Genomic DNA, 25,972 nt, shown 5'->3' with positions numbered 1-25,972 from the left:
CATACAAGTTGAAAGAATAATGCTATACCACAAAGTTCAACTTAACATTCGAACAAAGCTGAGTAGAATACTTCGAAAGGTCAGTTACGTGTTATATACACACAACACTAAAATCCTGATGTGAATGAATTTGATCAATTTTACTCTACACTGAAAAAATTCACAAAAGCGGGAATGTTCATTTCATGTTTTAATCAAAAAACATTATCATCGTTGAAAAACACAAAACAAAAAAAAGGAATAAAAAGTGCTGACACTACATTGCGGTTTAAAGGAAAACTAACAACACAAATTAATGCGAGATTATTAGAGGAATAGAGCAATATATTTGAACAGTTATTCTTCAGTGTGTATGTATGTGTGTTAGAACATAGTGAAAATAAAATGCGTTTCTTCTGTCTCACACAAATACACACACCTTATACTTCTATTATTTTCATGTTAGCAGAGGCCACGTCACAGATGCCAGGTGTTGCAGTGTCATACGGCAGAGCAGCACCTGTTCTGAAAAAGCTGCTCCACCACAGACGAGTCTGCCAATGTGGATATGTCGCCAAAGTCCCGCTCGCCGCTGGCAATCTTGCGCAATACACGCCGCATGATCTTGCCTAAGGGGAAAAAAAAGTCTATTTTCTTGTGTGTGACTATGACACAAAAATGATCTAGAATGTTGGCTATTCTTGTAAACATAGCCTATTTACAATGTAGCTCTTTTACAAGCAGACATCCATGCAAAAATATCCAGATGTTCTTACCCACATACGAGGACATTAAAGAGCGAGCCTTAAATATACAGATTTCTTTCCCAACTTCATTAACGTAGCAGCATCACTAATGCCTATTTTAAATTAGGACTCGCGTCAAAACAACAAGAAAATCTACTAAGAAAGAGAAACAGAGATCTACTCATTAGTTTAGATCCCACTCCAATTGTATAGTACCCGCCCCATCAGGATTGTGCAAAAAAAAAAATCAAATAATATTCAAGCTCCCTATTATCACTTTTGTAAATTGCAGTTTTTTTTACATTAGATCCTGCTCGATTTGCAGGAAACTTTTATGACTTGGAAAGTTACAGGACTTCGACATATTTCTGACCTGATCTGGTTTTAGGGAGCGCTGGAGCATCCTGTATGAAGTCAGGAGTGGCAATGGCACCGATTTTCTCACGCACTAAGAACAATAACAACAGAAGAAACACCTTCATAATTGAGCAAACCAAGTAATAAAAATTATTTTCATCCCCCAAAAAAGACTTTCCAACCTAGGGATTTTTATTTTAGCTACATATTTCGTCTAGTGAGAAAAAAAAGAATGATATATATCATAAAAATACATGTTTACTAAAAAGTATGTACGTATGTGGCAGCAGGCACGATAGCGCTGATGATAGTTTGACCATAAAGGGGCCCTAAAGACTAAGGAGTTTGGAATGCTCTGTAGAAAAACAGTGTGTAATTCAAGTCATTAGTTAAATTTACATTCAAAGTTTGGTTTGATAATTTTGCACCTCCACCTAATTGCTGCAGGTCCTTTTGAATGGTGTCACCTGGCTTTTGATCCATTGGAGAACAAAAAAGAAGCCTACGCCTACTGTCATTTGACCGTAATTGGATGCCTGAAAGACTCACTCTGCGTTAGTGACTAAACGATGTAGTGGGCAGAAATTTTTAAATTTTCATTCTTCCAATTATGTGCACCTACGTATATAATAATAATAATAGGACATAGGTCGTCGTCATTATCAACAACACAAAAAAGCCTACTTGTCATCACACCCAGAAACTGCGTGTGACGAAATTGGTGGTGCTTCTCCATAAGCTGCGTTTACTCGGCAAAAATGTATATATAGAGTTTAATCCAAATTAACGTCAGAGCACTTCCATTTCAGATCCTATTAAACCATATTGTCCTAAAAAAACGAAACAGCTTCATTCCTACCACATCCAGCTCTGCTTTCTCTGTTGTATTCAGTGCCAGTGTCTCCAATCTAAACTTTAAGGCTAACCTCACTACTGTTTTATAAACTGTGCCCCTAGATTCAAGCAAAGCCCCTTCTTTTACAAGACACATCAGACATCTTCTTACACCCATCTAGCCTGCTTGGATATTAGTGTTCACCTCCTTAATACACAAGTATTTAAAGTATACTCGAACTTAAATTTTCTTCTCCATGTTACCTCATAAGTACTAGAATTTCACTTCATATAACGTCTGCCGGCAACAAAATAGCAGCCTCAAAAATTTTGAGCTAAGAAACTAAAGCAAAAAAAGAAAAATAATCTGCAGTGTTTTACTAAAACCACCTTGTTTTTTGAGTTGAGCTTCCAGTGTGCGATTGAAAGCGACTCCATCTCGCAGCGTTACAAAACAGTAGAGACTTTCTCCTTTGACGGGATGAGGCCGACCCACCACAGCGGCCTCAGCAACAGATTCATGCCCCACCAATGCAGACTCTACCTCAGCTGTGCTCAGCAAGTGACCTACAAAGATTTAAGACAAACCAGAATCATATTGACTACTCTATCAAATAAAAGAGAACTCTTTTTTTAGAATGGGTGTGTTGTGGGGAAAGCATTAGTTGGTAATTTTCCAGTCCTTATTGTAAATCCAGGATGCACATAAAGTTCAGCTTGCAATATTTCAGTAATTAAATGTCATAACAAATGTCATTGAGAAAAAAAATTGGATGATTGTGATTTATTTTGCCCAAGACATCCACATGTTGCTCATACCTGAGACATTGAGCATATCGTCTATCCTCCCAGTAATCCAGTAGTACCCATCCTTGTCTCTTCGGCACCCTGCACACAGGTGATAAAAACATTTACCTCATCAGGATAGGCGCTGACTGTAGAGCTCCTTCGCATGTTCCTTCATCTCACCATCTCCAGTCACATAGTATCCCGGGAACTTCTTGAAGTAGGTGCTTTCAAACCTGGCGTGGTTACTGTACACCGTCCTCATCACACCAGGCCACGGCTGCTTGAACACCTGTTTGGAGTGACCAGCCAGAAATGCCTTCATTCCTTTTTTTCCCTGAGCCTGACAAAGACGCAAATTGCATCCCTTCCTACCAGGTAACCTTCACTCTCGCCCTCCAACTCCTCACCCGACTCATTCAGGATGGCTGGGACGACCCCAAAGAAGGGAAATGTCTGAAAAAGACGAGTTTATTAGTGCACAGCACCACGTAGAACTTTCATTAAACACTTTGGATAAGTGTTAGGGTGTATAGTTGTGTGCTTGTAATTTTTTTTATATATATAATAGCATTTTTAATTTTTGGCTTAGGGCCAAAATTATTGGTTTCTTATTCCCCCCATAAGCAATGTTCCCTCTAATTTTTTGTTTGTCTGGGCAGAAAGACAACCTCCGCACATCGAGTACTGGTGTGAGCAACATCATCATTGCTCGCTATGGGCACACACCAGTATCACACCTGCCATAAGCAGGTGTATGTCTACTACACATAAATGATTTAGTAATAATAAAATGTAATGATTAATATCTATGAATGGGCGGCCCGGCGGATGAGTGGTTCGCGCGTCGACCTCACAGCTAAAAAAAAAATAATAATTAAAAAAAAAGGGATTTTATTTGGTACGCTCCATATGATTTGCTGTGCGCAGAGAAGACGAGAGTAGTGCGCAATTGCGCACACGTGCACCTTAGAGGGAACATTGCCCATAAGTATTGTTTTTAGGGAGAAAAAAAATGCACTAAATCTTCAGAACAAATACTGGTAATTACCCCGCCAGCACGCCTGCTTAGTAGGAGCGTCTACTGTATGGATCTATAAAGCTGCGTACTGCAGTATAATTTCCAATAGTGTTAAGGAACTGTTACATTTATTTTTACTTACAGCTGAGCCTGGTTTCATGGGTGTGGCTGCCGGTAAAGGCGTCATCACATGTCCGCCCTGGAGGACACAAAGAATTGTGATTGAGACATGCGCAGGAGGGGGCACAGCCACGCAGAGCAAACTCACCGTCTCCGTCTGCCAAAAGGTGTCCACAATGGGACATCGGCTGCCTCCCACAACCGTAAAGTACCATTGCCAAGCCTCAGGATTGATGGGCTCTCCGACCGTTCCTAAAACCTTTAAAGAATCTCGCTTGTACCTGTGCGCGCACACAAACACGAGTCAAACTGAAGTTGTAAATGGATGACATGGGGTTTGACCAAAAAAAAAAAAGGTTTGCAGTTGCTCACTTGTGCACTGGCTCACTGCCGTACTTCATAAGCAATCTGATGGCAGTGGGGGCTGTATAGAACTTGCTCACGTGGTACTTGTCTACAATCTCCCACATTCTGCTCACATCTGGGTATGTAGGAAGACCCTCAAACTGAAAATCACACACAAAGGTTGGTTCACACCTAAGTTAATTGTGCATATTTGCCACTTTGCTGTACCAGTGTATAACATTATATATATATATATATATATATATATATATATATATATATATATATATATATATATATATATATATATATATATATAATGCATGCATGTACATGTATGTGTATGTATGTGTATGTATATATATATTTATATGTATTTCAGCAACACGCTTATTTATTTATATATTTATTTATTAAATTACCTATTACCTATCTATTTATGTCTAAAATGCCTTTCCTATTTCTGCATCCTCACCCCCTTGCTACTGTGACAACGAAATTTCCCGAATACGGGATGAATAAAGTTATCCAATCCAATCCAATATAATATAATATCTATATCTATGTCTCTATCTATATCTGGTCTCCAGTAGTAGTTGCCAATGCAACACCAACACTTTTACATTTGGTATAATCAATTTTATTGTGGCAATCCTACATAGAAATGTTATTGCCAATATATTTCATTTTGTGGACATTGCCTCCATTCCGGCAGTAGTACCTCTATCAAAATATGTCAGCTACGTCATTTGACAATTTCGTCCATTGTATGAACGGCAAATGACAAAGTATCTCCTGCCTCCTAGTGGAAGAGCATTTCATTGTTCTGTCGCCTCAACTACCACAAACAGACATATTTATTCTTATTTATAATTCTGTTGTTTTGTTTTTTGTTTTTTTAATCCTTGTACAGTGACCCACTCCTGGTGTCCCAGAAGGCACCTTGGAATAAAATGCATTACTATTTATTAAATAAATACCCCCTGTTGTCAGAATAGCTACCACAAGAAAACAAAAGTGCACCTCAAAACTGTGTACTCACCAAGACACTGGTGGCACCGTTAGCCAGTGGCCCATAAGTAATGTACGAGTGACCAGTGATCCAGCCGATGTCAGCCGTGCACCAGTAGATGTCGTCGGGGCGGTGGTCAAACACCAACTTAAATGTGGCGGCAGTGTAGAGCATATACCCACTGATAGTGTGGAGGACACCCTTAAGAGGACCATGACATGAATGTGAATAATCCACTTTTACAGAACTTTTTTTAACGTTAAGACTCAAATGAGCTACATGGGATGAGGAACGTCAACTAAAACGTGACATATAGACTCACATTCACACACTAGGACTCGTCTTATTTTACCTTGGGCTTGCCTGTTGAGCCACTGGTATAGAGAATGAAGAGCGGATCTTCAGATGTGCACCACTCTGGTTCACATTCATCTGACACTTCACGCATCAGAGTATGCCAACACTTGTCCACTTTTGGGTTCCACGGGACCTTAAGAAGAGTGTAGGAAATACAATGTTAGAAATACCTTACAATAAAACCATCATTAATCTCTCAGAATAACACACAAACTTAAAGTTAGTCAGATGAATAAGCCTCCAAACTGGCAGGAAATGGATCGTCAGCAACAGCTAAAGAAAATGAAAGTTATCATGCTTACTGGTGTCTGTGTAAGGGGGTCTAAAAACGTACATTTTAAAATAGACAATAAGATAGTTAAAGCACCAATATTGTTGGAAATGGCAGTGTTTTATGTTATGATACATTATCAATACCCAAATTTAAATCTAGTTAGTAAAAGAATATTCTGAAGGTTTAAAAAGATCAGTCACCATCCTCTAAAACAATTTGCATTAAAAATGTGTTTTCCCCTCCTCTCTTTCAAACAAACGGTCTTAAATAGGGAAAATGTGAATATTTTCTTGGCCAGTCAATTTCAACAATACATCCCTGATATTTATACTTGAATTACAAGTGGCTATTAGGTTGTAAAAAATATTAGTTTGACGGACTATAAGTACAAAAAGGTAGAATAGTAACAGCAGGTTGTAGTTTAAGAAGTATGCCGAGTGATCGATCGTCAGCACTAAGAATCAAAAAGTTAAGCAGACAAAAGATTTAAAAAAAAACCGCTCGAAAACATCATGCTGACAAGAACAAAAGAAGACATGTGAGTTTATGTGCAATGACTGATGACAAAAAGAGAAAAAAGTGTTAGATTTTTTTTAAAATCAGCAAACATCTGAGATGCAGATTTTCTCTTAGGGCTTGCTAGTTGACTCTGATCAATATAATTTTACTTATTAATAAAACATTGGGGATGGCACTTAGAAATGTTAAATGCAAACAATATTTTGATTTTTTTTTTTAGGTGAGCAAGCAGAAATTCTCATGTTATCAGATGTTTGCACTTATCTATCACACATTTAACATACTGCTTTTTGGGTTAGAAACAACACAAAGCTTTGTAATCCATTGCTTATGCTTGTATATTATGTTTGTATTTTAAGTCAAAAAAGGTTGGAATTCATTCAAACCGAAGTATTTTTGACCTAAAATTTCACAACTTATAACCCTTATGATGGGTCATATTGGAGAACCCTTAAACATCATCAGGAGTCATACCACTTGCAATAATTTCAGTTTTGGGGCATGTCAATGTTTTTAGACATGATTGTTTTTACCCATTAGCAGTATTTTATGTAGCTTGGTTGTGATGGGGAGGGGCAACAAAGACAAAGTGGCAGGGTTTTGAGCGAAGCAAAGACGTGTACCTGCGGAACAGGACGAGTTTTTCTTACTCTGCCTGTTTCTGTCTCCTGCTGGAAGGAAGGGACACAGCAAGCAGGGGATGATCATGAAGCGGATGAATTATTTTTAAAACGAACAGGGAAACAGTAACACAATATCACCACACAAAACTTGTCCAAAGAAGTCCAAAGGCTGTCAGGTGTTAAAAGCCTGATTGATAAAATATTTGAAGAGTCACGATCACAGTGTCCAGCACATTTACTTATTAACAAAGGTAGCACTTTCTAAACATATGACTATTGAACCAAAACAAATGGAAATAAATGATGCCAACTGAAAAACATTAGAAGCATTGTTAAGTGAGTTGGCTAAGCATTCAGAACAATAACCCTCCCAAGCCTAACTTGAGCTTTCCAAGTTTGTGTAATTGCCTAGAAGACAAATAAATCTCTAACATAACATAAAAAAAATGGATTCTCCAGTATAACTATTGAAGGAATAGATATTTGAAATAGGTCATCACCTGGAGGTCAGGACATGGTCTTTTGGCGGGAGGAGACTTGAGGGAAGTCTCATGTGCTTCTTTGGATAAGTGTTTCAATACGATGCAGCACTCAAGTGCGAATCCTCTGGATGTAGAAAAGACTGCATTATTTCCTTTTATTTTATTATCTGTAATGGTTGTTGTTAAATGAATAAGACAGGCCTTCAATGAATGGAAGTTTTTGCTGTGCAACAAAGTCTGTGTTTTTCTTATCAGAACTTAAAACAGCAAAAAAATATTGGTGTTTAAAACAACAGATTGTCATGATTTATTATGGGTGTGTGTAGGTGTGTGCGCGTGTGCGTGTGCACTGTGTGCGTGTGCGTGTGCACTGTGTGCGTGTGCACTGTGTGCGTGTGCACTGTGTGCGTGTGCACTGTGTGCGTGTGCACTGTGTGCGTGTGCACTGTGTGCGTGTGCACTGTGTGCGTGTGCACTGTGTGGGTGTGCACTGTGTGCGTGTGCACTGTGTGCGTGTGCACTGTGTGCGTGTGCGCGCGCGTGTGTGGGTAGTACTTGTCTCTGCATTTCTGTAAAGCTTCATCCGCTAAAAGTTTCAGGTTGATGAGCTTATCCCCTCGGTAGAAGCCATCTAAAGGAGTACACAAAATAAGACCGATTTAAGTATTTCTTTCCAAAGGCCATCGACAAGGCATGCAAACTCACCGGCAGTTATAAGAAGTGAACACTGAGAGTCCACAATCCTGTCACACAGCGACTCCGCAGAGAAACCTGCAAACTATAAGAGGCCGTTTGAAAAATATTGCCTTTTCAGGCCCCGCCACCCGTGCTTGCCCCTCCCTCTTAACGTACCACAATAGAGTGAATGGCCCCGATGCGAGCGCAGGCCAACATAGCCACCACCAGTTCCACCACCATGGGCATGTAAATGGCTACGCGATCACCCTTCTTCACACCTTTCAAACACAGATGCAAAAAATAAACTATGAAAGTAACTTAATAGAGATGGGTTTCATAAAAAGTTGCAGCTTTGATCATACCCTGTGACTTCAGAACATTCGCAAAGCGGCAGACACTGATCAGCAGCTCTCTGTACGTCACTGTCAACTCATCGCCTGGCTCGTTGCCTTCCCTGAGAGGAAATTCATGGCAAAAGGGGGTGCATTAGGTGTTAATTTCACCGATAGTGAGATTTCATATCACATACGTAAGAACAAAACAGGTTTTGAAAAATGTAGGGCAGTCACATATTTTTGCATGCAAGTCGAGTCTGAGTAACCTGATTTCGACGGTCTGCCAATACCGAGGCCCGATTCAATATCTTGTAAATGTGTTAAAGGTGTTAAAGGGGGAAAAATAAGCACATCCAAATGTGTTTTTCCACAATTTTAATAAAGCTATTCAACAATAATGCCATACAAGATGGTTATGAGTGGGAAAAAAATTGTAAATCACTTATGCAACCCAAAATAAGGTTGAAATACTTGATTCCCATTAATAAAGATGGAGGGTTCAATGCCCAGCAAGGTGCCCATCTTGATGTGTGGAGCTTGCATGGATTTTCTCCGGGTACGTAATGGCCAATCATCTGCAGAGAATGTGTTGATGGCTAGATTGAGAGTGTCATACTGACCAGTAAAAGGCCACTTTGTCGCCCAGTTTCCTGTCGTGTACGTTGCGATCAAGCACATTATAGCAGATGTTCGTGGATGCACCCTCCATGCACTTGATGAAGATATCTCCTTTGGTCACATCAAAGTTGTAGTCCAGGAAGCGGCCCGTGTGTTTACTCTTCCAGAAGAACTCCTTGGCCATGTCCCCCCAGAACTCTGCAGGCCAACAAGACAAAACGTTACATGTGAACAGAATGAATGTCCCCCGGGCCAATTGCCAGTGTTTTCCATGGCACAATTATTAGCCCATAATATTCTTGCATGAATGTATGATTCTATTTCTCTCTCCGTTTCTAGTTCCCCCTCCATGACCGTCTTCGGTGTCTAAAACTGCTGTCTAATTACCATAAAGCAGGGGTCAGGAACCTTTTTGACTAAAGAGCCATAAACAATTCATATTTTAAAATATTATTCTGTGAGAGCCATACTCAGAATTCAAAAGTATAAATATATGAAAATGTGTGATTTTTTAGTCATTTCAACACTTTTAAAGTAAGAAAAAGTATCTGAATTCTTTTGACAACATTTTTACGCTGTTGCTAATCAATGAGAGTATGTATGCAGAAGAGTCTAAACGCTTGTGGTAATGTCAACACCACTTCCCTATTTTACCTCACAGGTTAGCGGAGAGCCAGAACCACCAATTAAAAGAGCCACATATGGCTCCCGAGCCATAGGTTCCCTACCCCTGCCATAAAGGAATGGCAAGATTATGAGGTCCAGACTGACCTGAAGTCGTTTTTCTCCCCATTTTTTTCTTTTGCTTCAATGGTCAACTTCTTTTCTTGCATGTCATTTTATTTTTTTGTGGCTTTTGCAATGTATTTTTTTTGTCAAGGCAAAAACACAAATAAATTTTCCCATTGCAGGCATTTTGTAATTGACTAGCAGCCAATCCAGGGTGTCCCGCACCTGGTGCCCGTAGTTAGGTGGGATGGGCTCCAGCACCCCCAGGACCCTTTTGAGGACAAGCGGTTTAGAAAGTGAATGAATGTTTGAAGAAAAGGACAATTTCGGATAAACCATCTAAATAAGGGAGGGCACCACTCGGTTTAATTTTTCACATAACATTCAAAGAACGTGCATTTTTATTGCAAAGTTAAACTTTGCAATGGAATTCATGTTCGCCTTTTCTATTAATGTATTATTAATTTTTGTAGGCGATTATAAGATTGTGATAAATAGCAATCTTAGTCGCAGTCTTATCCCAAAGGGCTTCAAGACATGATTAATCAATTACACACAATCGATCGTTAGCGAGCCATTGGTGGGCAAATGCACCAGGCTTACTTACTGTCAGGATTCTGGATGGACTGCATGTACATTTCTTTATATTTCTCAAATGTGGGGACATGCGCCCCGCTCCGCATCTCCTCAGCTCCGTGAAAGACGTCGTCCTCGGGCGCTTTGTCGGGAATCATCTTCAAATTATGGATGCTATCCAAAAAAAATATCCACAGGAGTCGCTAAGCTAATGATAGCGCTGATAAAAGCAAACGACTGATAGGAAGCTGAGGTCCCGTATTTTGATCACCAAGTTGAATAAGTCTGTTTTTAAATTCACAGAGAAATTGCAAGAAAGCTACGGGTTCCTGGAGGAAGGAGTAGTGACCGAGTCCTTGAGGGTACCTTGCTCGTTGCAAAGTCCACGTCCCCCCCGCCTCCTCTTTGACAAGCACAATGAGCGCCAGCGACCTCCGTTTACCCACTGCCAGCAGCCAATCAGAGACGTGGTGCGTTCGCGAAAACACAGAAATCACAATATCTACTAGCTCATATAAACAGCTGGATGAGCAATGGGCGCTTTGTGTCAGTGCAATTCGATAAACATAGCATTATATGTAGTCAATGGATCGTGCACTTTGAAATAGCTCCTAGTATATTGCTCAACCTTTTCAAACGACTGGGTTTTTTCGTAAACGCCAGAAATACAGTAAACTAACTATATAGCTAAAAATAATCTTTTCAACGTGATTCGGAGCTACGTTAAAATGTACTTAAAAAGTATTTAAGGGGGGCGGGGATCCTCTTAAATTCGCTACAAAAGAACCCGCCGGAGTCAATTGCTTTAAGATGGACGCTGGTTGAGAACGTCGATGACTCCGACGTTTTGCATCTAGTTCTGTATATCTTATATCTATGGTGCGAGCCTTAAACCAATCTGTCACATGGGATGTTTACTGACTAGAATCTGAGAGCAGTCAATGCATCTACTTTACATTTCCTGCTCTTGTTCCATCACGGTGCTGATACAATTTTTAAAGTCTAGGAGACCCCTGACAACTTTAGATGTCAAAAGTTGTTCTGTCTTCAAATGCTACATGTCTCCACCCTTTTGTTGTCATGGAAACAGTCACTGTACATTTAAGCAAAATCCAAATAAGTTAAGAGTCCACTAGGCAAGCTTGCTGTAGCACTATACATACAAGAAAACCAAAACACAGAATTAGACAATGATTTGAAAACAATCTATTTATTCATGAGAAGGCAAAAAAGGAATGCAGGCACAGTTTGATTGTGTGCAACATTCACTTTGTTAAAAGGCCATAAAAACAGGAGACTGCTGCAAGGTCAAGGATTTGGCAGGACCATCAAATCTTGAAATTTCCAGCGACCAAACACCAGAGTCATTGGGAAGGCGTCCAAAGGATCATTTTAAATGACACAAATGTCTTCACACACAAAAGTACACACATTACAAAGACCAAACAACATTGAACCTGGTTGAACTCATAACAACCAATAATTTCGCACCATCCGTTTATGACTATTGATTACAAGTGAAGACCAAATTGATACTCACCTGAATGGACCAGTGCTTCCCACAGAATTTAATTTGAGTAAATACTACCCCTAGCGGAACATATGGCATCACCGATCTTGGGCGATCACTCGCTCAGACATTTCATTCTGTACAACAAATTTCGATCACAAACATGAAACAATAATGCAGTTTTTCAAAAGTGCAATGCCGTGAAGAACAAATAACAGAAATTAATGAAAAACATAGTGGTGGTCAGTAAATGTTACTTTTATAGTCAAAGCATAGCGGAAAAAAATATGGAATCATAACATTGAGGGGGAAAAAAAAAATGGAAAAACAAATTGTCTGAGTGAGTGCTCGCCAAAATCTGGTGATTCCAAATTTTTTGCCAGGGGGAAAAAATTAAAATGAAAAAAATGGCAACTTCTCGTTTAATGAGTGGCTTCTTTTGGAATAATTGTGACAAGTTGGAAATGTCAAAATGAGAGAGATAGAGGCACAATGTCTGCAGTTGTGTGACTTAACAAACAAATCTGGGACCTGTTTTTTTGCCATCAATTGAAAGTCTGGACTTCAGAAGACGTTACTGAGAATGGATTGTAAAACATGTACAGTACATGCAAGTACATGTACCGTATAATTTTCTTACACATAAGAAACCTCCCATCGTACAAAAATGATTTATTGATAGAGGAGTCGGGAGTCCGGCGGCTGCGGCGAAAACTCACTCATCTGACTCGAGTGAGGATGTCGAAGAGCAGTAATAACGGTGGTCCATCGATGCTAAAACTCCTCAGGCTCTTCCACATCAGGGATCTCAAAGCCCTCCTGGAGAAACCCAAAGAGATCATTATATGTAAAGTTTTGACCAATGAACTAATAGAGATGCACTGTTTAAGCTGACAAGTCATTAGATATAGGATGAAGTCAAACTTCTTGTGCTGGCCTTAATGATATTTTCATAATTTGCTTCAGGCCAATAGAAATGGCCTATTTGTTGACACACCTGCTTTAGGAGGTTGTCATTTGTGTATTTTTTTTTTACTTCTTACATATAAATACTTACATCAACTGCATAGAGGATTTTAACAATCTTCTGCAGGGCAGGATCGCCCTGGCCTTCATTCTCCAAGCAAATTAGCTCAATGTTCCGCAACTTTCCAAAGTAAAAGTCTCTCTCTTTCTCTATGTCCTGAACGGCACACCTCAGATCATCCATCTGTGGACAGACACAAAACCACAATTATTCACACAATAACCACACAACTGTGCCAAAGATCCATTTTTTCCCCATTACTTCTGAAAGGACCTCTGCCCCGTCCTTGTTTCCGGTGGCACTCGCCAACTTCCTGTTCGCAATTGGCACCACCTTGGGGGCGACTGTTGCAACCGGTGGCTTCCCAGGAGCTGATGCGAAAGCAGATAATATATAAAGTGTAGGTCATAATCAAGTACACCTTTGGAAAGTAAAATTGTACTCATGTCAATTACAAGAATATTTTTTGCAATTTTATAACCTACTTCTATACGATTGTTTGACTTACACAGTTAAGTCATTGATAAAACAGACATAAAATTAGGTTTTATTTAAAAAAAAATAAAAGGGTTGGTGCAAAAGTCAATCTACCACTAACATAAGGTGATATGTCTAGTATTTTTTAATGACCTCTGACTTTTAATGATGTTTGCAAGTCTTTGAGCGACCCAATGAAATATTTGTGGGATATTGCAACATCTTTTTCCATTCTTCACGTATAACCTGTTTTAATGTGTTGATGTTGGAAGGAATGTAACGCTCCACTATTCAAAATTCCCCAAAGATGCTCTGCCGGGTTCAGATCAGGAAACATATTTGGCCACTAAATGACTAACCCTGTTCTTAAGAAACGCTACTGTGGCCTTGGCTGTGTGCCTTGGGTTATTGTCATGCAGACAACTGAATGACAAACAAGGGGAGAGTGATACAAGCATCTTTTTTGAATTACAACACTTTTACGGGGATGTATTCATTTCTGCCTGGTGATCTTGACAGATTTCTTCAAACTATTTCTTTTTTGAAAATGCAAGTGAGCTAATCTGTCTCCAAATCACTGTCCGTGTTTGCAGAATTATTTTGCGATGTTTGCGGTTCGTAATATTTTTTCTGAAAGGAAATCAAAAAGTTTTCTGACAATCACAATTATGATGCCCACTGTAGATGGACGGCCGGTGCTGACCTCGACTGAAGGCCTTCTTTGGAGGCTTATTTAATACAGACGTGCCGGCGTTCGGTGCCGTCTCCTGGCCCTGTCTGGCCTCCACCGGGTCGTACTCCCGCTCGTTGTAGTTGGCATCAAAAAACTTCTTGAACCATTGCACAAACTCAAAGTTGTCTTGAAACTTCCCCTTTACCAACTTGTCCACTGGAATGATCTGAAAGAGGAACCTGGTTAATATACAAGGTTTTTGCAGGCATTTAGCAAATGCTTCACAGAATAAGAAACCAAAGAAAAGTTTTTATGTATTATTCAAAGGGATTTCTTGAAATCGATATGGCGGTTTGGCCTATTGGAAAGCGTCACCCACTTTGTCGATGCACATCTTTTTAAAGGCAGACTGGAGTAGCTTGAAGTTGTGAATGTGCTCGTGCTCCAGCTTGGCGCCAAATTTCACTCTTTTCAAAATCAAACAGCCCGGGAACAACAGATCCATGAATTGACAGTAGGCAGCCCCTACACACAAAAATACAAGAAGAAAAAATTGTCAGCTGGCTCAAATTCAAATGGGTTCAGAACATCTTCAGCGTATGGTTGGAAATTATAAGAGAACTTTGTATCAATGCGAGTTGGTGCCTTATGGGTCGTCTGGAGTATATTTATTGAATTTATTTGAGATATTTCACTGAACAACTTAAATTCTGTTTTATTGGACCGGCAAGTCAGCACTTCGACTTTTTTTGTAGACCTACAATCTGCCCTGCACAAAACAGCCTGAGTGCTCGCCAGATAGTGCAAAGGGGAGTTCGCTTGTCCAGAATGCACACTTGCTGGCAAATACTGTTTGTGGGGCCTGGAGACCTTTGCATGAGTTCTTTTTGTTTTTGTTTTGTTTTTTAAGGAGGTAAGTGGTCAGAGAGAGATTGCACTTTTCCTGAGATCATCATAATATTTTGTATCGGCTGTGTATTTTAGGGGAAAGGTTTCTTCAGACCAAACAACGAAAATACAAATTTTGAGGTCCAGATTTTTGGCCTGCATTTAAGTCTTAAACCTCAACAAATTGTCCAGGAAAAACAGCTCAGTGCTGAAGATATTCATCTTATCTTAACTCAGGTGGCATGAGACTATATTCTTCAACCTAAAAAAGTTGCTTGCTTCAATGTATTTCTCTTGAAACCCAAAACTGTTTTTAGGTGGGCTAACTCAGTTTCAACTGGCTCATTAAACTAAATTATGGCGGAAACATTCATGCCATCCAATCACAACATAAGGGATCTTCAACTCGTACTACAAACATCTTAGAAAAGGCTTACCCGAACACAACAGCTCGATCTTCGTAAGGTTCATTTTTAAGGAGTCATTGATCCACACGAGCATGTCATGCCGACTCAAGTTGTCACTCGTCACCGAGGTAGAGTGGACATTCACAGCCATCGTCTGTCCAAAAAGATGCTCCCTGCAAGGCACGGAGAAAAGGAGCACCGTTCACTAAATATAGATCAAGAAATACAGCTCATAATAAAACTATTGGTGCTTGGACATCCATTACACAGCGCACAAACACGCAACACATTTTAGAAGAAAGCTAGTTGTAGAGACATAAAAATACACTGGTAGGGTGGCTTTGATGGTTACTTAGGTAAAGTAAGTGACCAATGACCTGACAGGAGACTTGAATATAAGTGTAACAATACAATTCATTGGTCGAGCTACTGTTGGTTGTCATGAAGATAAAGGACAACACTTTTTAGTTTATCTGTTTTTGTCTTCACATTTCTTATTGCACTAAATGTTCCATATTATATATAAAATAGTTAAAGAAAAAAGTAGTTTAATGATGTTGCTGATGAATACTGTTTTCCATGTGCCAAAATCACTCAAATATGCACCCGACAAATTCAGGTTTGAGTTAAGTATTTCCAAAAAAGGAAGTGGAAAAAAAAGTTAAAAAAATACAAAATGGTGACAGTTATCGAGCCCGCCTACTTTCCTAATGAGGTGTCCCATTATTCCCAGGGAGTTAGTTGGCCACCCTAACATACACTGACAGAAAATTTGACGACCGCGTGAGTCATAGTCTCGGAATAAAGCTTCACAGACGTACAGACACTTCCAAATTATGGTGTGAGGGCTGTCAAAGTGCTACTACCTAGTTACCTAAATTTCAACTACCTAGTGGGAAGCAAATTGACATGGGGTCCAGCGTGTTTTCTTAACGAATAAATCAGTTAATACCTATTGAGGGATGATTTTATGATAAGTGGAATCCTGTTTTAAATGCGGAAAATGACATCAGTTCAGAAACAAAAGACATGCATTACGTCATTCCCAGACCCAGCGCATTCATAAATTACAGACATAACAGACCAAGAGCCGCGCCTTGACCCAACAGGGCCGCGGTTGCTAACCGGTTAGCCGGACAATGCAAGACGAGACAGACCCCCCTCGTCCCAAGACGCCGTTTCCCACCGCCTAAAATGCAGCAGCGACTAAACCATTCTTTCGACGAACACACAATATTACAATTTATCTAAATTTGACTCAAGTATTACTCATTGAGTAAGCGTGTAGATAGGGGGACACTTCGTTTCTAATTTTTAAACAGGGATGAAAATAGAAGCCATTTTTTCCTTTTTTTACTGACACACACGGCAGGCAGCGGATTAATCAACGACGATGAAGAACACACCTCAACGTCCAAAGATTTTAGTCGTTTTGTTGTGCTAGTGTGCGGTCTAAAAAGTCCACCGGTAGCGGAAGGAAAAATTGTTGCGTGATTCTTCTTCTTCTTTTTCTTCTTCTTCTTTTAAGTCTTCTTCATCTTCTTCTTCGATTTCCGGGAGACCAAAATCCGGTGTGGCATATCACTGCCTGATCCTGGTGACACTTGGTATTACACTGTGTTTATTGAACGTTTGGAGAAAGTATATACGTATACGCGCGTACAGATAAAATTGCACCCCGGGTAAAATAAAAGTAAAATAATAAAATTTAAAATAATAATAATTTTAACTTTAAAAATAAAGAGGCAGAAAGAGTAGGAAAAACTCAAAAGGCTTCAAAGATGAGATATTGTTAGAATATCATTCCTTTCAGGCACTAGGTCACTAGAGTGGGCAGCCTAGTAGGTTGCCACTCTTAAACCTTTTAAAAGCAAGTGACTATTTTTTTGATAATTATGATTTTATTTTTTTACACTTAAGCCCTTCAAACCTTTATAGAGCAACTGACTATTTTTGGTCATCAATGCCTAATATAATGTAATATATACCCCATAGACTTTACAGCTGTTTAAATTCATTCTTTCATTCATTTTTGGTTGCGGGGGGTGCTGGAGCTTGTCCGAGCTAACTATGGGCAGCAGGCGGGGGAGACCCTCAATCAGTGGCCAGCCAATCGCAGACTGTTTTTAAATTTAGGTACTAAGTGGCAAATACTGCAGGCCTTCAATTCTGTACTGAGAAAGAAGGTACGAAAGTAGGGGTGATATATGCCAACGCCTGTGTTCAAACCTCAATATTTCCAGCAGATTTACTGCTCCATACGAAATGTATAAAGAGATGCCTAAAACGAAACGCAACGAATATGTATTATTTCAAAGGTTCCACTTTCTCCCCTGCATTCTAGTATTTGCAAAACAAGCAGTGTTCAATAAATGAATACAGAATTGTGTTGATGGTATTTCCCATTGTTGAGACTTGGATGAAGATGTTTTAAAAACATTGATGCGGTAACCCAGTTTTTTTACAAAGAATTTTATGTACTGGTCCTCATGTGTATATAAATATACTGTATATTTCTGTATAAAAAACATTTTTCCCTGAGTTAAAAGATTAAAAATCACACAAAAAGCTGTTATGCTGTTCTGATAGGCCTACTGTATATTCAAGTTACTATTGAGAAATAAAAAGTATTTAAAAAGACTTTACAGACTAAAAACAGTGTTGTTCCTTTAGAAAAAAATTAAATTTATGAATCTAGCAGCTAAATCTTTTTTAGCAGTGATGGTGCACCTACAAGAGGCGTGACCGGACGTTTGGTCGCCGGAATTTTGGTCGCCGGACTTTTGGTCGCCAGACTTTTGGTCGCCGGACTTTTGGTCACCGGACGTTTGGTCGCGGACGTTTGGTCGCCCGGACCCAAACAACGGGCGACCAAAAGTCTGGCGACCAAAAGTCCGGCGACAAAACAAGGTAAAACAACACGGTCTACGCATCAATAAAAGCCAACAATGGCCCTGAGCAGTTTCACTGAGCGGATGTGTGAGTGTATAAGAGTTTGTATGTACATGAGTTGTCCCCTTAGGAAGGGACGTCAGTCAGGGTCTTAACAAGTTCTCCAACAAAACACAATAAAAGTACGGGAAATTTGGAGCTTTTCTTTAGCCTAATAATTAATAGGGCATTAAGTATGACTAAATAATAATTCCCAGTTTGTATTTAGGGAATTTGAGCAACAATTTTAAATGGTAATTATCAATAACCTTCCGGGCGACCAAACGTCCGGCGACCAAACGGCCGAGTACCCTACAGAGGAACGTTTCCGGCGGCAGCCGGGCTTTGCGTGGTTAGCTCCTCGCAGGCAAAATAGTCCTTGAGAGGGGCAAAGAGGTGACGGATGACGGGAACGCTCCACGACTTGCCCAAAACCTTCTGCCTCTGCTGTCGGTTCATGTTCCTCACGTCCGTGTAATGTTTGGGAAAGCCAAATATCCTGATGAGGTAAAGTGAGAGAAAACTTTACTGAAAATATACATGATCTCATGAGAATAAAGCTCAATAAAACTTGACTTACAAGTGTTTTTTAATTCAATAAATTGTTAAAATTGTTGGGACTAAAATTGATAGAAGGAAGTGATAAATTCCCATGTCACGGCTATTTTGAGAGAAAGTTATATTTTTACTGGAAAGATGGCCATTAATGAATTTATTTACATTATACCATAGATTTTTTTAAAACCTGAGGACAGACTAGTATACCTTTTTATTATCCGTTGGAGCTGTGCAGTTATTTTGTTTGTACTATCCATTTTTGTATTTTGTGCTTCTTGATCAATAACAATAAAGGAATTGTGATTCATAATTTTCTAGCAAAAAAAGTCAAATTCATTCTGATAGGTTAAGAAAACACATCTGATCTTTTTTTTTTACTTTTCAAGTTCCGTGATCCAAAGGATGTCGTCTTTTCCGTGATGGAGGACTGGAAGTAGCGAGACATCTTTTCCCTGCTTCAGTGAGTTTGGGTTTGTGGTTATGGTTCTCACTTTGGTGACCTAGAAGGGAACACAAAAACAACACCTATGTTAAATGTAAAGCTCAGCTTACCAGTGACTTGTCAAACATTAGTTAAATTGCCTGATGGTTTTATTACATGTATTTTTTTAGACATGCATGTGTGACCTGGAAATATATCAGTTCTTTAAATCATCAAAAGTAAAGTGGAAAATTGACTAGACGGCTTCATTTTTGCAAAAGTTGCTTGGATTTGAAGCTTATAATTTAAGACTGTCAAGGTTGTATTTTTTGCACATACAGAATTGACACTTCCTTTGTACCGCCACCTCTGCCATGTGCCACCCCCTACACAATGGGTTGGACAGACTATTTTTTTACTCTTTTAACATGATGCACAAGACATTGAAAAGCCAAAAGGTTTGCATAGCAAACACCACAGCTTGTGAAGGTACTAACCCTGGCTTCTCTGCCGAGCTCCAAACAGTCCTGTAGACACAACTTGTCATTGTTGGAAGCTGCGATGGGCCTAGGGTACAAAGCTTCATTAAAATGCAATCAAATTTTTTGAAAATGAAATGTCATATTTAAAATGTAATGGCACCCTTCCCAGGCTAACAGACTTTCACATCCCTTCTTATTTCACGTTTCAAGATGAAAGGTGTTTTTCTTTCCAAGAAAAGAGTTTAAGAATATGTTGCCCCTGCCCTATCACGAGTGTCATGCAAGTCACCTGCTCATTCCAGGGATGTTCCCCCAGAAGTAACGCGCTCGGTGGGCGGGGCTCACTTTGACGGCGTCCACCAGCACTGGGTTGCACTGGCAATTAAAAGAATACAAGTAAGGCAACATAGGAGCAAAAGAATGGATGAGTGGTAAGAAGAGGCACCTCGAGGAAGCGACATATGTTCACTCTGTCGTGGATGTTCATGAACACAACATTTTCAAACAGCCAGAAGAATGGGCGGTGGTCTTCCTCTTTGGGTTTTAGCAGCTGCAGAATACGGTAGTAGTCGAAGAAGAGCCTCCCTGAACCCTCTGAGGAAGGAAGGGCTACAGTTAAGACCTCAATGACCTTATTCCTCTGGAGAACAAACAATGGGTCACAATGGCCAATAAATCACAGACCGTAGAGTCCTTTTCTAATGGGATTAACAATGGACAGGTCGTTGCAGGGGCTTCCACCAATAAGCAGGTCAAAAGGACCCCACGCCTCCACCTAGAAAGCACAAATATATATAATTTAGATATAATTGATTTTACTATATTATTCATGTGTACGATCGTTGATTGGCAGTATAAGTAGTAATTGCCAAAACCGTGGACTATTCTTTTTATTCACATTCACTTCTGGATAAAGTATATGGTAGATTTTATGCGGTTTATGTAGCATGGTGGATTAGTCTGTCATGTCTATAGGTTGGCATATGATAAACAATTTCCATAAAGAGGCATGTAAGCATGCAAGCTCGAGTGTATGGCTGTGTGTGCATACACGTGTGTGCTCGTACAAGTTCCTTGGTGATGCAGCGGGTGTCACCAACATGGATTATCTTCCCATCGTGATTGATGACCCCTACCGAGATGGAATCCTCACAAATCTCAGAAGCGATGTACCTTTGAATCTTAAAGCCAAGTTCCTTCAATACATGGTATCCTGCGACAGAGCGACCCGTTGTTAGGCAAGTCACGAAGCTAAACACAGTGGATGTTGCCACACGTTCGTTCACTGACCTGTTGCAATGCCGTCAAAAAGTGAGAGAACTCGGATAGGTTTTCGTAAATTAGTGGGGATGGATGGGTAAACACGATGAGGTTCCTAAAGGGGAAGACCAGAAATGAAGACAACCCATGAGGGGATAAGCAGTATGGAAAATAAGACTCTATAATAGGCGACAAAAAGAGCTACAAATGATGTTCGGTGATGACTCACAAACTCCATGTCACGGTTGTTGGCAAAAAACTGCTGTACGCGAATGCTCCAGTCCTCTCTGGGAATGAGGGCGTGGTGGGCTTGGTGGTCTTGACAAAGGTAGCAGATCCACGGGTCCTGATGCTTGAGCAAGTTGAAAGTCCCGTGTCCTGCCAGGATGTTGAGACAGTCGTTGCAGTAGGATCTTGGAAGAGGAGATAAAAGTGGTTAGGTGAATAATCTGGAATAGCATTGAAGGAGGATCTTGACACGGACCTGCAGCAGCCGCCATTTCCGCATAGGATGACCTCTAGGCCGTAACAGCAGATGGTGCAGTAGGACTGGTAGCCGTCCTCATCATAGCGATACAAAGTCTCCGCGAAGTTGTTCTGCAGCAAAGCCAGGTGGACTTTGATCATTTCATTTATGATACGACACAGATTCAGGTTCTGAGTTTTAGGGATCAAATCTATGTTCAAGCGATCCTGTTCCGAGCGTAAGGTAAATAAAGTGTCGAAATTGTAGGTGCGGTAGGTGTGAAATCCAAGTCATAGTAATCTAAGTGTACTCTGACATTGGGTCATGACCAATCCTATTTGTCTACAATATACATATTGTATGTGCCCTGTAATTAGTGGTCTTTAGAAAATTGATGGGAGAATTGACTTAAGTATTTTTTAACCGCCCGTTCCCTCTTGTTTTTTCCGTCCACGATTTGGCAATTAGTCTAGTAATTATTTCTTACTTTGCATTTCAAGCAGAGCCCTCCTTTGAAGAGAGGGTGAAAAATCTCCACGTTGTCACTCCCGCAACACAAACAGAAATCTGCAGAGTAATGACAAACATCTTACTACCAGCGCAAATGTTCACATCTGATATCACCTTCTTCACTGCTGAAATTACAACGTGTGCGTGTAAAATGCAAAGAGGATTTCATTAAAGATTTTTCTTGATGGGACACAAACCTTCAATGTCCAGGTTGCACTTCATAATCCTCTCAATGGTCTTTTCTGCACATAACATAGAGCATATTTAGGATTTAACACACTAGCACAGACAGCCAATTAATTAGTAATGTACTATTATTTTTGGACACCAAGGATTACCTAACAATAAACCCCACCCACCAAATTATACAACTCCCCAGTCATACGCACTCTTATGTTTATATATAAGTTGCTATAGACTGTAAACTGCAGGTTTTCAAATTTTCTGATTTATGTGATTGACAATAGGTTTCAAACGCGGGAAATAAGTGGAGGCATTTTGTCTGAAAATTATGGGGACAGATTTATAGGATAAAAATCAATGTGAAAGCTATTTTTAATACTGTACTGTGACACCTTTCTAAAAAAAATAGCACTTGTTTTAGCACGGCTGTATGTACAAATAACAATATTTGGGTATAATCAGTACTGTGAATGAAAAATAACTTGCCTCGGTATGCCTGGTCAGGCTGTGTGTAGGTGACACTGCACGAGGTGGCTTTATAGTACACCCGGGATATAGACTTTCTCTTTTGCACCTCAGGTGTTTGGTTGCCATCTGATACAAGGCCGCATGAAGCACTCTCTCTTTTGCACCTCCTCCGCCAACCTTTGCTTTTCTCATAGTTGTATTTCTCCTCTTTTTCCAAATATGCCTCTTCAGTTTTGATTTTTTTCTTAGGGCATTGTGTCTTGCGTTTCCGTTTGGGGGTGGTTTGCGGGGTCTGGGACCGTTCGCCCGAAGAGACGCGAATCGCTTTCTTGATAAGTTTCTTCTTTTTCGTTCTGATGTCTGATGAGGCCCCACCTTCATGAGAAGCAACATGATATCACTGCTTAAAACTAACTAGCCCATTGACAATGTAAAAGTAGATTGTCGTTTCCGTGCAGAACAGTGGACGAGCCCTACGAGCACGTATGACTCACAGTTTTGAGGTCTGCGGCTCGAATCTTGGCTTGAGCCTCCTTGTTTATAGTTTGTGTCCTTGGCAGTCCGGTTTCCTGCCACATTCCAAAAGATGTAATACATTCATACATTGAAGATTCAACAGTGTATCTTAGTTGGGTTTTAGGGCATTACAGTGACCAGTTAGTATCGTCTACTTCACAATTTGTACAAAAATGTGAACCATTGCTGGTCTACTGTAATGTATATGTGCCTTTTTAAGCTTGGTATAGTATATGAAGGCATCTTTATGTCCATAGTAAATTGTTCTACAGTATAACTGTCGTACCATTTCTACAAGACACGGCACTTGAGCTTTTGACATCATTTGCATCATCATCACTGTCCAGGATATAAATGATTTCGTCCACAGATTCTTTTTGTGATATTACCTCTGCAACAAAGACAAAAAAGTTAAGTAACAAACATGACATTGAAGTGATAAGTTGATATAGTATTTTAGGTTAATTTTAAACACATTGTTAGATTTAATAGTGTGTACACCTTTAATAATCTTTGCAGTGTTCATTTTGGGGTTGCGTTTGCAGTTATCGGACAAAAAATGTTTAGTTATTTTTAGTTATTAGTTTATTCTTGAAAGAAAAAAGCAGACTCTGTAACCAAGTATATATTGTGTATGTCCAATTTATCTTATAACTAAAACTACAATAAATATGGATATACGAGGTCTTACCTTTTAATTGGAGACCATTCCCAATACGAAACTGTTTTACCTCTTCTGTGATATCAATTATATCTGCGCATAAAAATACAAACAGACAAAACATCCATAGTTAGTCATTTGATTCTTACCACAATGCAACCGTGTCACAACTGAACATAAACAAAGACATTATGAAAATGTTAGAATATAAAAAAAAAGAACATACATTTGTAATATGTCATTTCATCTTGAAAAATGTTTACTATGACCAGACTAAAATCATAATTCAGATTCTAAAAAAAAAAATCTTGTTGGCCTATATGATTTTCCCAGAGAAAAAATAATATTGCGATATTGGGTGCAGGTGATTTGTTTCCGTGTGCCTCAGTTTTGACAGAAATATTCTTATAGATTAACAAATGTCCATTCTAACATATACGATAAACACATAATTCAAAATGTCGAGTAACAAAAACAGAATATTGACCTTTGCCCAAGTGTTTTCTTTTATTTATTTATGTATCTTTTCCTGGTACTGTAGTTATTTGTTCACGCACAAGTGTATCTTTGACACATCTATGAATGGTATGAAGATTAATTAATAAGTCCCACCAGATGAATGGTCAGTGTCAGCAGAGGAGTCGGAATCACACATGGGCCATGTAGACCCTAGAGGTTCTTTTTGTTGATTCTTGTGCAGCAGTTTGTGTGCTGGAGACACCGTTCTAGATGTTTCTTCATCTTGACTGTTTGATAGACCCCAGGCATCGATGAAAACCTTCGAAATGGAGTGAGAAGGGGGAAAAAATCAAATACATTTCCAAAATGAGTTCATCCTGTCAATCCTCATTCTTTTTTTTCTTTTTCTTTTTTTACAGTTTATCCTGTTAGAGGTCACCACACTCTGGTGAAACCAAACTCACCAGTTCTCTGGTTTATTGACTACAAAGTATTTCACAATTTCCTTTATCTTTGCCTCATTGGCCTTAATACCACTACAGGAAGGCAGATGATTTTTTTTTTAAAAAGCGTATAAAAGTGGTGTTTATGACAGCATGCAATAGAGAAATATAGGGGCAGCATTATTTTTTTTACTGGAAGTGCCAACTGTGACATTTGGCCTATGCCTTGGTTAAGATGTGACAGAAAGAAACAGAACAAAATGCCCATAAAGACTAAAAAGGACAAGAGACTTTTCCACTAGGACAAATAAATTAGATAACTTATTGGCACCATCGTGATTTTTCAGCTACTGGAAGCCTGCTTATTTTTCGGGGATCTTGTGAGGTTATTAAACGAATGAGATAAAACCTATGATTTGAATCCAGCAGCTCATTTTATCTTATTTTTTCCAACATTCACACACCTATCTACATATGACATGAATTTAATAAACAATCTAAATGTGTTAATGCATGGCCGTTCAAACAATCAGGAAAACATGAAAAATATTAAAATTGTATTGCTTTAGCCACCATCTTGCAACTCATTATTACAAGACTGGTTGGGTCCACTAAAGTGATGGGGAACACAGGACATTTTTATAATGTAATCTTATAATTTTAGAATGTGAACCATTGTTGTATATACTACGGGTGACTCCATTTACGCATTAATACATCAGTATATTGTAGAATCAGTAACAGTAGCTTGTCAGCACGACCGAAGCTACGCCATTGACACAATTCGCAATGCATCGTAGGACAATTTGGAAGCGACGAAATCTCTATTCGGGTTTTAAAACCATGTTTACAAAACAAGGACTTAAAATGAATTATAGATTCATATATGAAGTAAAGGAACGAAAAAAACGTTGTCCTTGTTTATCGAGTACAACATAAGAAAGCGCTGGTAAACAGGTAAAACACGTTCTGCTCGGAAGTGGGTAAAGGTGACGACCGGAAGTGGTGATCTTCCGACCAATCACATTTGCGCGGGTAGCACTGCAACCACTTGAATCAATAGCATTGACGCTTCTTCAGTAAACCGATCCACGGTCAGATTTAATTCTCATTTGCACCAATTGAGAAGTACTTCACCGGAACCAGGATCAGATGACGACGTATATTGACCACGCCGTAAGGCAACACGGCGAAAAGCATGATTTCCAGAAAACCGAGTAAACCCTTGTAACAACAAGCTT

The 25,972-nt window shown here is 39.5% G+C and overlaps 3 protein-coding genes across 7 annotated transcripts; all 3 read right to left on the bottom strand.

Moving 5' to 3' along the window:
- Window positions 1–177: 177 nt before the first annotated feature.
- acss2 (acyl-CoA synthetase short chain family member 2) lies at window positions 178–10,812 on the bottom strand. 3 transcript variants are annotated; one of them, XM_077608517.1, is made up of 19 exons: window positions 10,423–10,812; window positions 9,089–9,284; window positions 8,496–8,587; window positions 8,308–8,411; window positions 8,161–8,233; window positions 8,011–8,086; window positions 7,474–7,579; window positions 6,974–7,021; window positions 5,553–5,690; window positions 5,231–5,401; window positions 4,216–4,349; window positions 3,992–4,124; window positions 3,866–3,922; window positions 3,078–3,158; window positions 2,886–2,994; window positions 2,736–2,804; window positions 2,307–2,483; window positions 1,099–1,173; window positions 178–608 (listed from the first exon to the last, which is right to left on the bottom strand). In XM_077608517.1, the coding sequence occupies exons 1-19, from the start codon at window positions 10,547–10,549 to the stop codon at window positions 481–483; spliced, it is 2,094 nt and encodes a 697-aa protein (XP_077464643.1). In that variant the 5' UTR covers window positions 10,550–10,812; the 3' UTR covers window positions 178–480. The 3 variants fall into 3 exon arrangements, with proteins under 3 accessions (XP_077464643.1, XP_077464650.1, XP_077464657.1); XM_077608524.1 differs by having other exon boundaries at window positions 6,974–7,018; XM_077608531.1 differs by lacking the exon at window positions 6,974–7,021.
- A 773-nt stretch (window positions 10,813–11,585) lies between these two features.
- Window positions 11,586–16,943, bottom strand: LOC144081923 (microtubule-associated protein RP/EB family member 1-like). 3 transcript variants are annotated; one of them, XM_077608506.1, is made up of 9 exons: window positions 16,780–16,943; window positions 15,404–15,546; window positions 14,458–14,603; window positions 14,109–14,304; window positions 13,190–13,299; window positions 12,959–13,111; window positions 12,676–12,720; window positions 12,621–12,642; window positions 11,586–11,800 (listed from the first exon to the last, which is right to left on the bottom strand). In XM_077608506.1, the coding sequence occupies exons 2-7, from the start codon at window positions 15,522–15,524 to the stop codon at window positions 12,676–12,678; spliced, it is 771 nt and encodes a 256-aa protein (XP_077464632.1). In that variant the 5' UTR covers window positions 15,525–15,546; window positions 16,780–16,943; the 3' UTR covers window positions 11,586–11,800; window positions 12,621–12,642. The 3 variants fall into 3 exon arrangements, with proteins under 3 accessions (XP_077464632.1, XP_077464623.1, XP_077464612.1); XM_077608497.1 differs by having other exon boundaries at window positions 11,586–12,642; XM_077608486.1 differs by having other exon boundaries at window positions 11,586–12,720.
- Window positions 16,944–17,757: 814 nt separating this feature from the next.
- Window positions 17,758–25,729, bottom strand: LOC144081909 (DNA (cytosine-5)-methyltransferase 3C-like). Its single transcript, XM_077608478.1, has 17 exons — window positions 24,442–25,729; window positions 23,860–23,922; window positions 23,455–23,559; window positions 23,147–23,221; window positions 22,671–23,027; window positions 22,199–22,243; window positions 21,979–22,058; window positions 21,510–21,622; window positions 21,255–21,438; window positions 21,056–21,140; window positions 20,833–20,978; window positions 20,450–20,540; window positions 20,211–20,359; window positions 20,055–20,140; window positions 19,781–19,850; window positions 19,241–19,362; window positions 17,758–18,803 (listed from the first exon to the last, which is right to left on the bottom strand). Exons 1-17 carry the CDS (start codon window positions 24,482–24,484, stop codon window positions 18,617–18,619), a joined length of 2,001 nt encoding a protein of 666 aa, XP_077464604.1. The 5' UTR covers window positions 24,485–25,729; the 3' UTR covers window positions 17,758–18,616.
- Window positions 25,730–25,972: the final 243 nt, after the last annotated feature.

Source organism: Stigmatopora argus, chromosome 1 (genome assembly GCF_051989625.1).
Source record: "Stigmatopora argus isolate UIUO_Sarg chromosome 1, RoL_Sarg_1.0, whole genome shotgun sequence".
In the NCBI taxonomy this organism is placed as follows: domain Eukaryota; kingdom Metazoa; phylum Chordata; class Actinopteri; order Syngnathiformes; family Syngnathidae; genus Stigmatopora; species Stigmatopora argus.
This window is presented reverse-complemented; position numbering and strand designations above follow the sequence as displayed.

Excerpts from the sequence above, each read along its gene's own strand:
- acss2 (XM_077608517.1), bottom strand. The coding sequence starts at position 10,549 with ATGATTCCCGACAAAGCGCCCGAGGACGACGTCTTTCACGGAGCTGAG. Across the intron at positions 4,125-4,215 it reads GGCAGTGAGCCAGTGCACAA|GTACAAGCGAGATTCTTTAA; the intron begins GTGAGCAACTGC and ends GTGCGCGCACAG. Across the intron at positions 2,484-2,735 it reads CGATATGCTCAATGTCTCAG|GTCACTTGCTGAGCACAGCT; the intron begins GTATGAGCAACA and ends AAATCTTTGTAG.
- LOC144081923 (XM_077608486.1), bottom strand. The coding sequence starts at position 15,524 with ATGGCTGTGAATGTCCACTCTACCTCGGTGACGAGTGACAACTTGAGT. Across the intron at positions 14,305-14,457 it reads AAAAGATGTGCATCGACAAA|ATCATTCCAGTGGACAAGTT; the intron begins GTGGGTGACGCT and ends TTCCTCTTTCAG. Across the intron at positions 12,721-12,958 it reads AAATCCTCTATGCAGTTGAT|GAGGGCTTTGAGATCCCTGA; the intron begins GTAAGTATTTAT and ends GGGTTTCTCCAG.
- LOC144081909 (XM_077608478.1), bottom strand. The coding sequence starts at position 24,484 with ATGTGTGATTCCGACTCCTCTGCTGACACTGACCATTCATCTG. Across the intron at positions 21,141-21,254 it reads ACAACCGTGACATGGAGTTT|GAACCTCATCGTGTTTACCC; the intron begins GTGAGTCATCAC and ends CTTCCCCTTTAG. Across the intron at positions 19,851-20,054 it reads AACATCCCTGGAATGAGCAG|GCCCATCGCAGCTTCCAACA; the intron begins GTGACTTGCATG and ends TTTGTACCCTAG.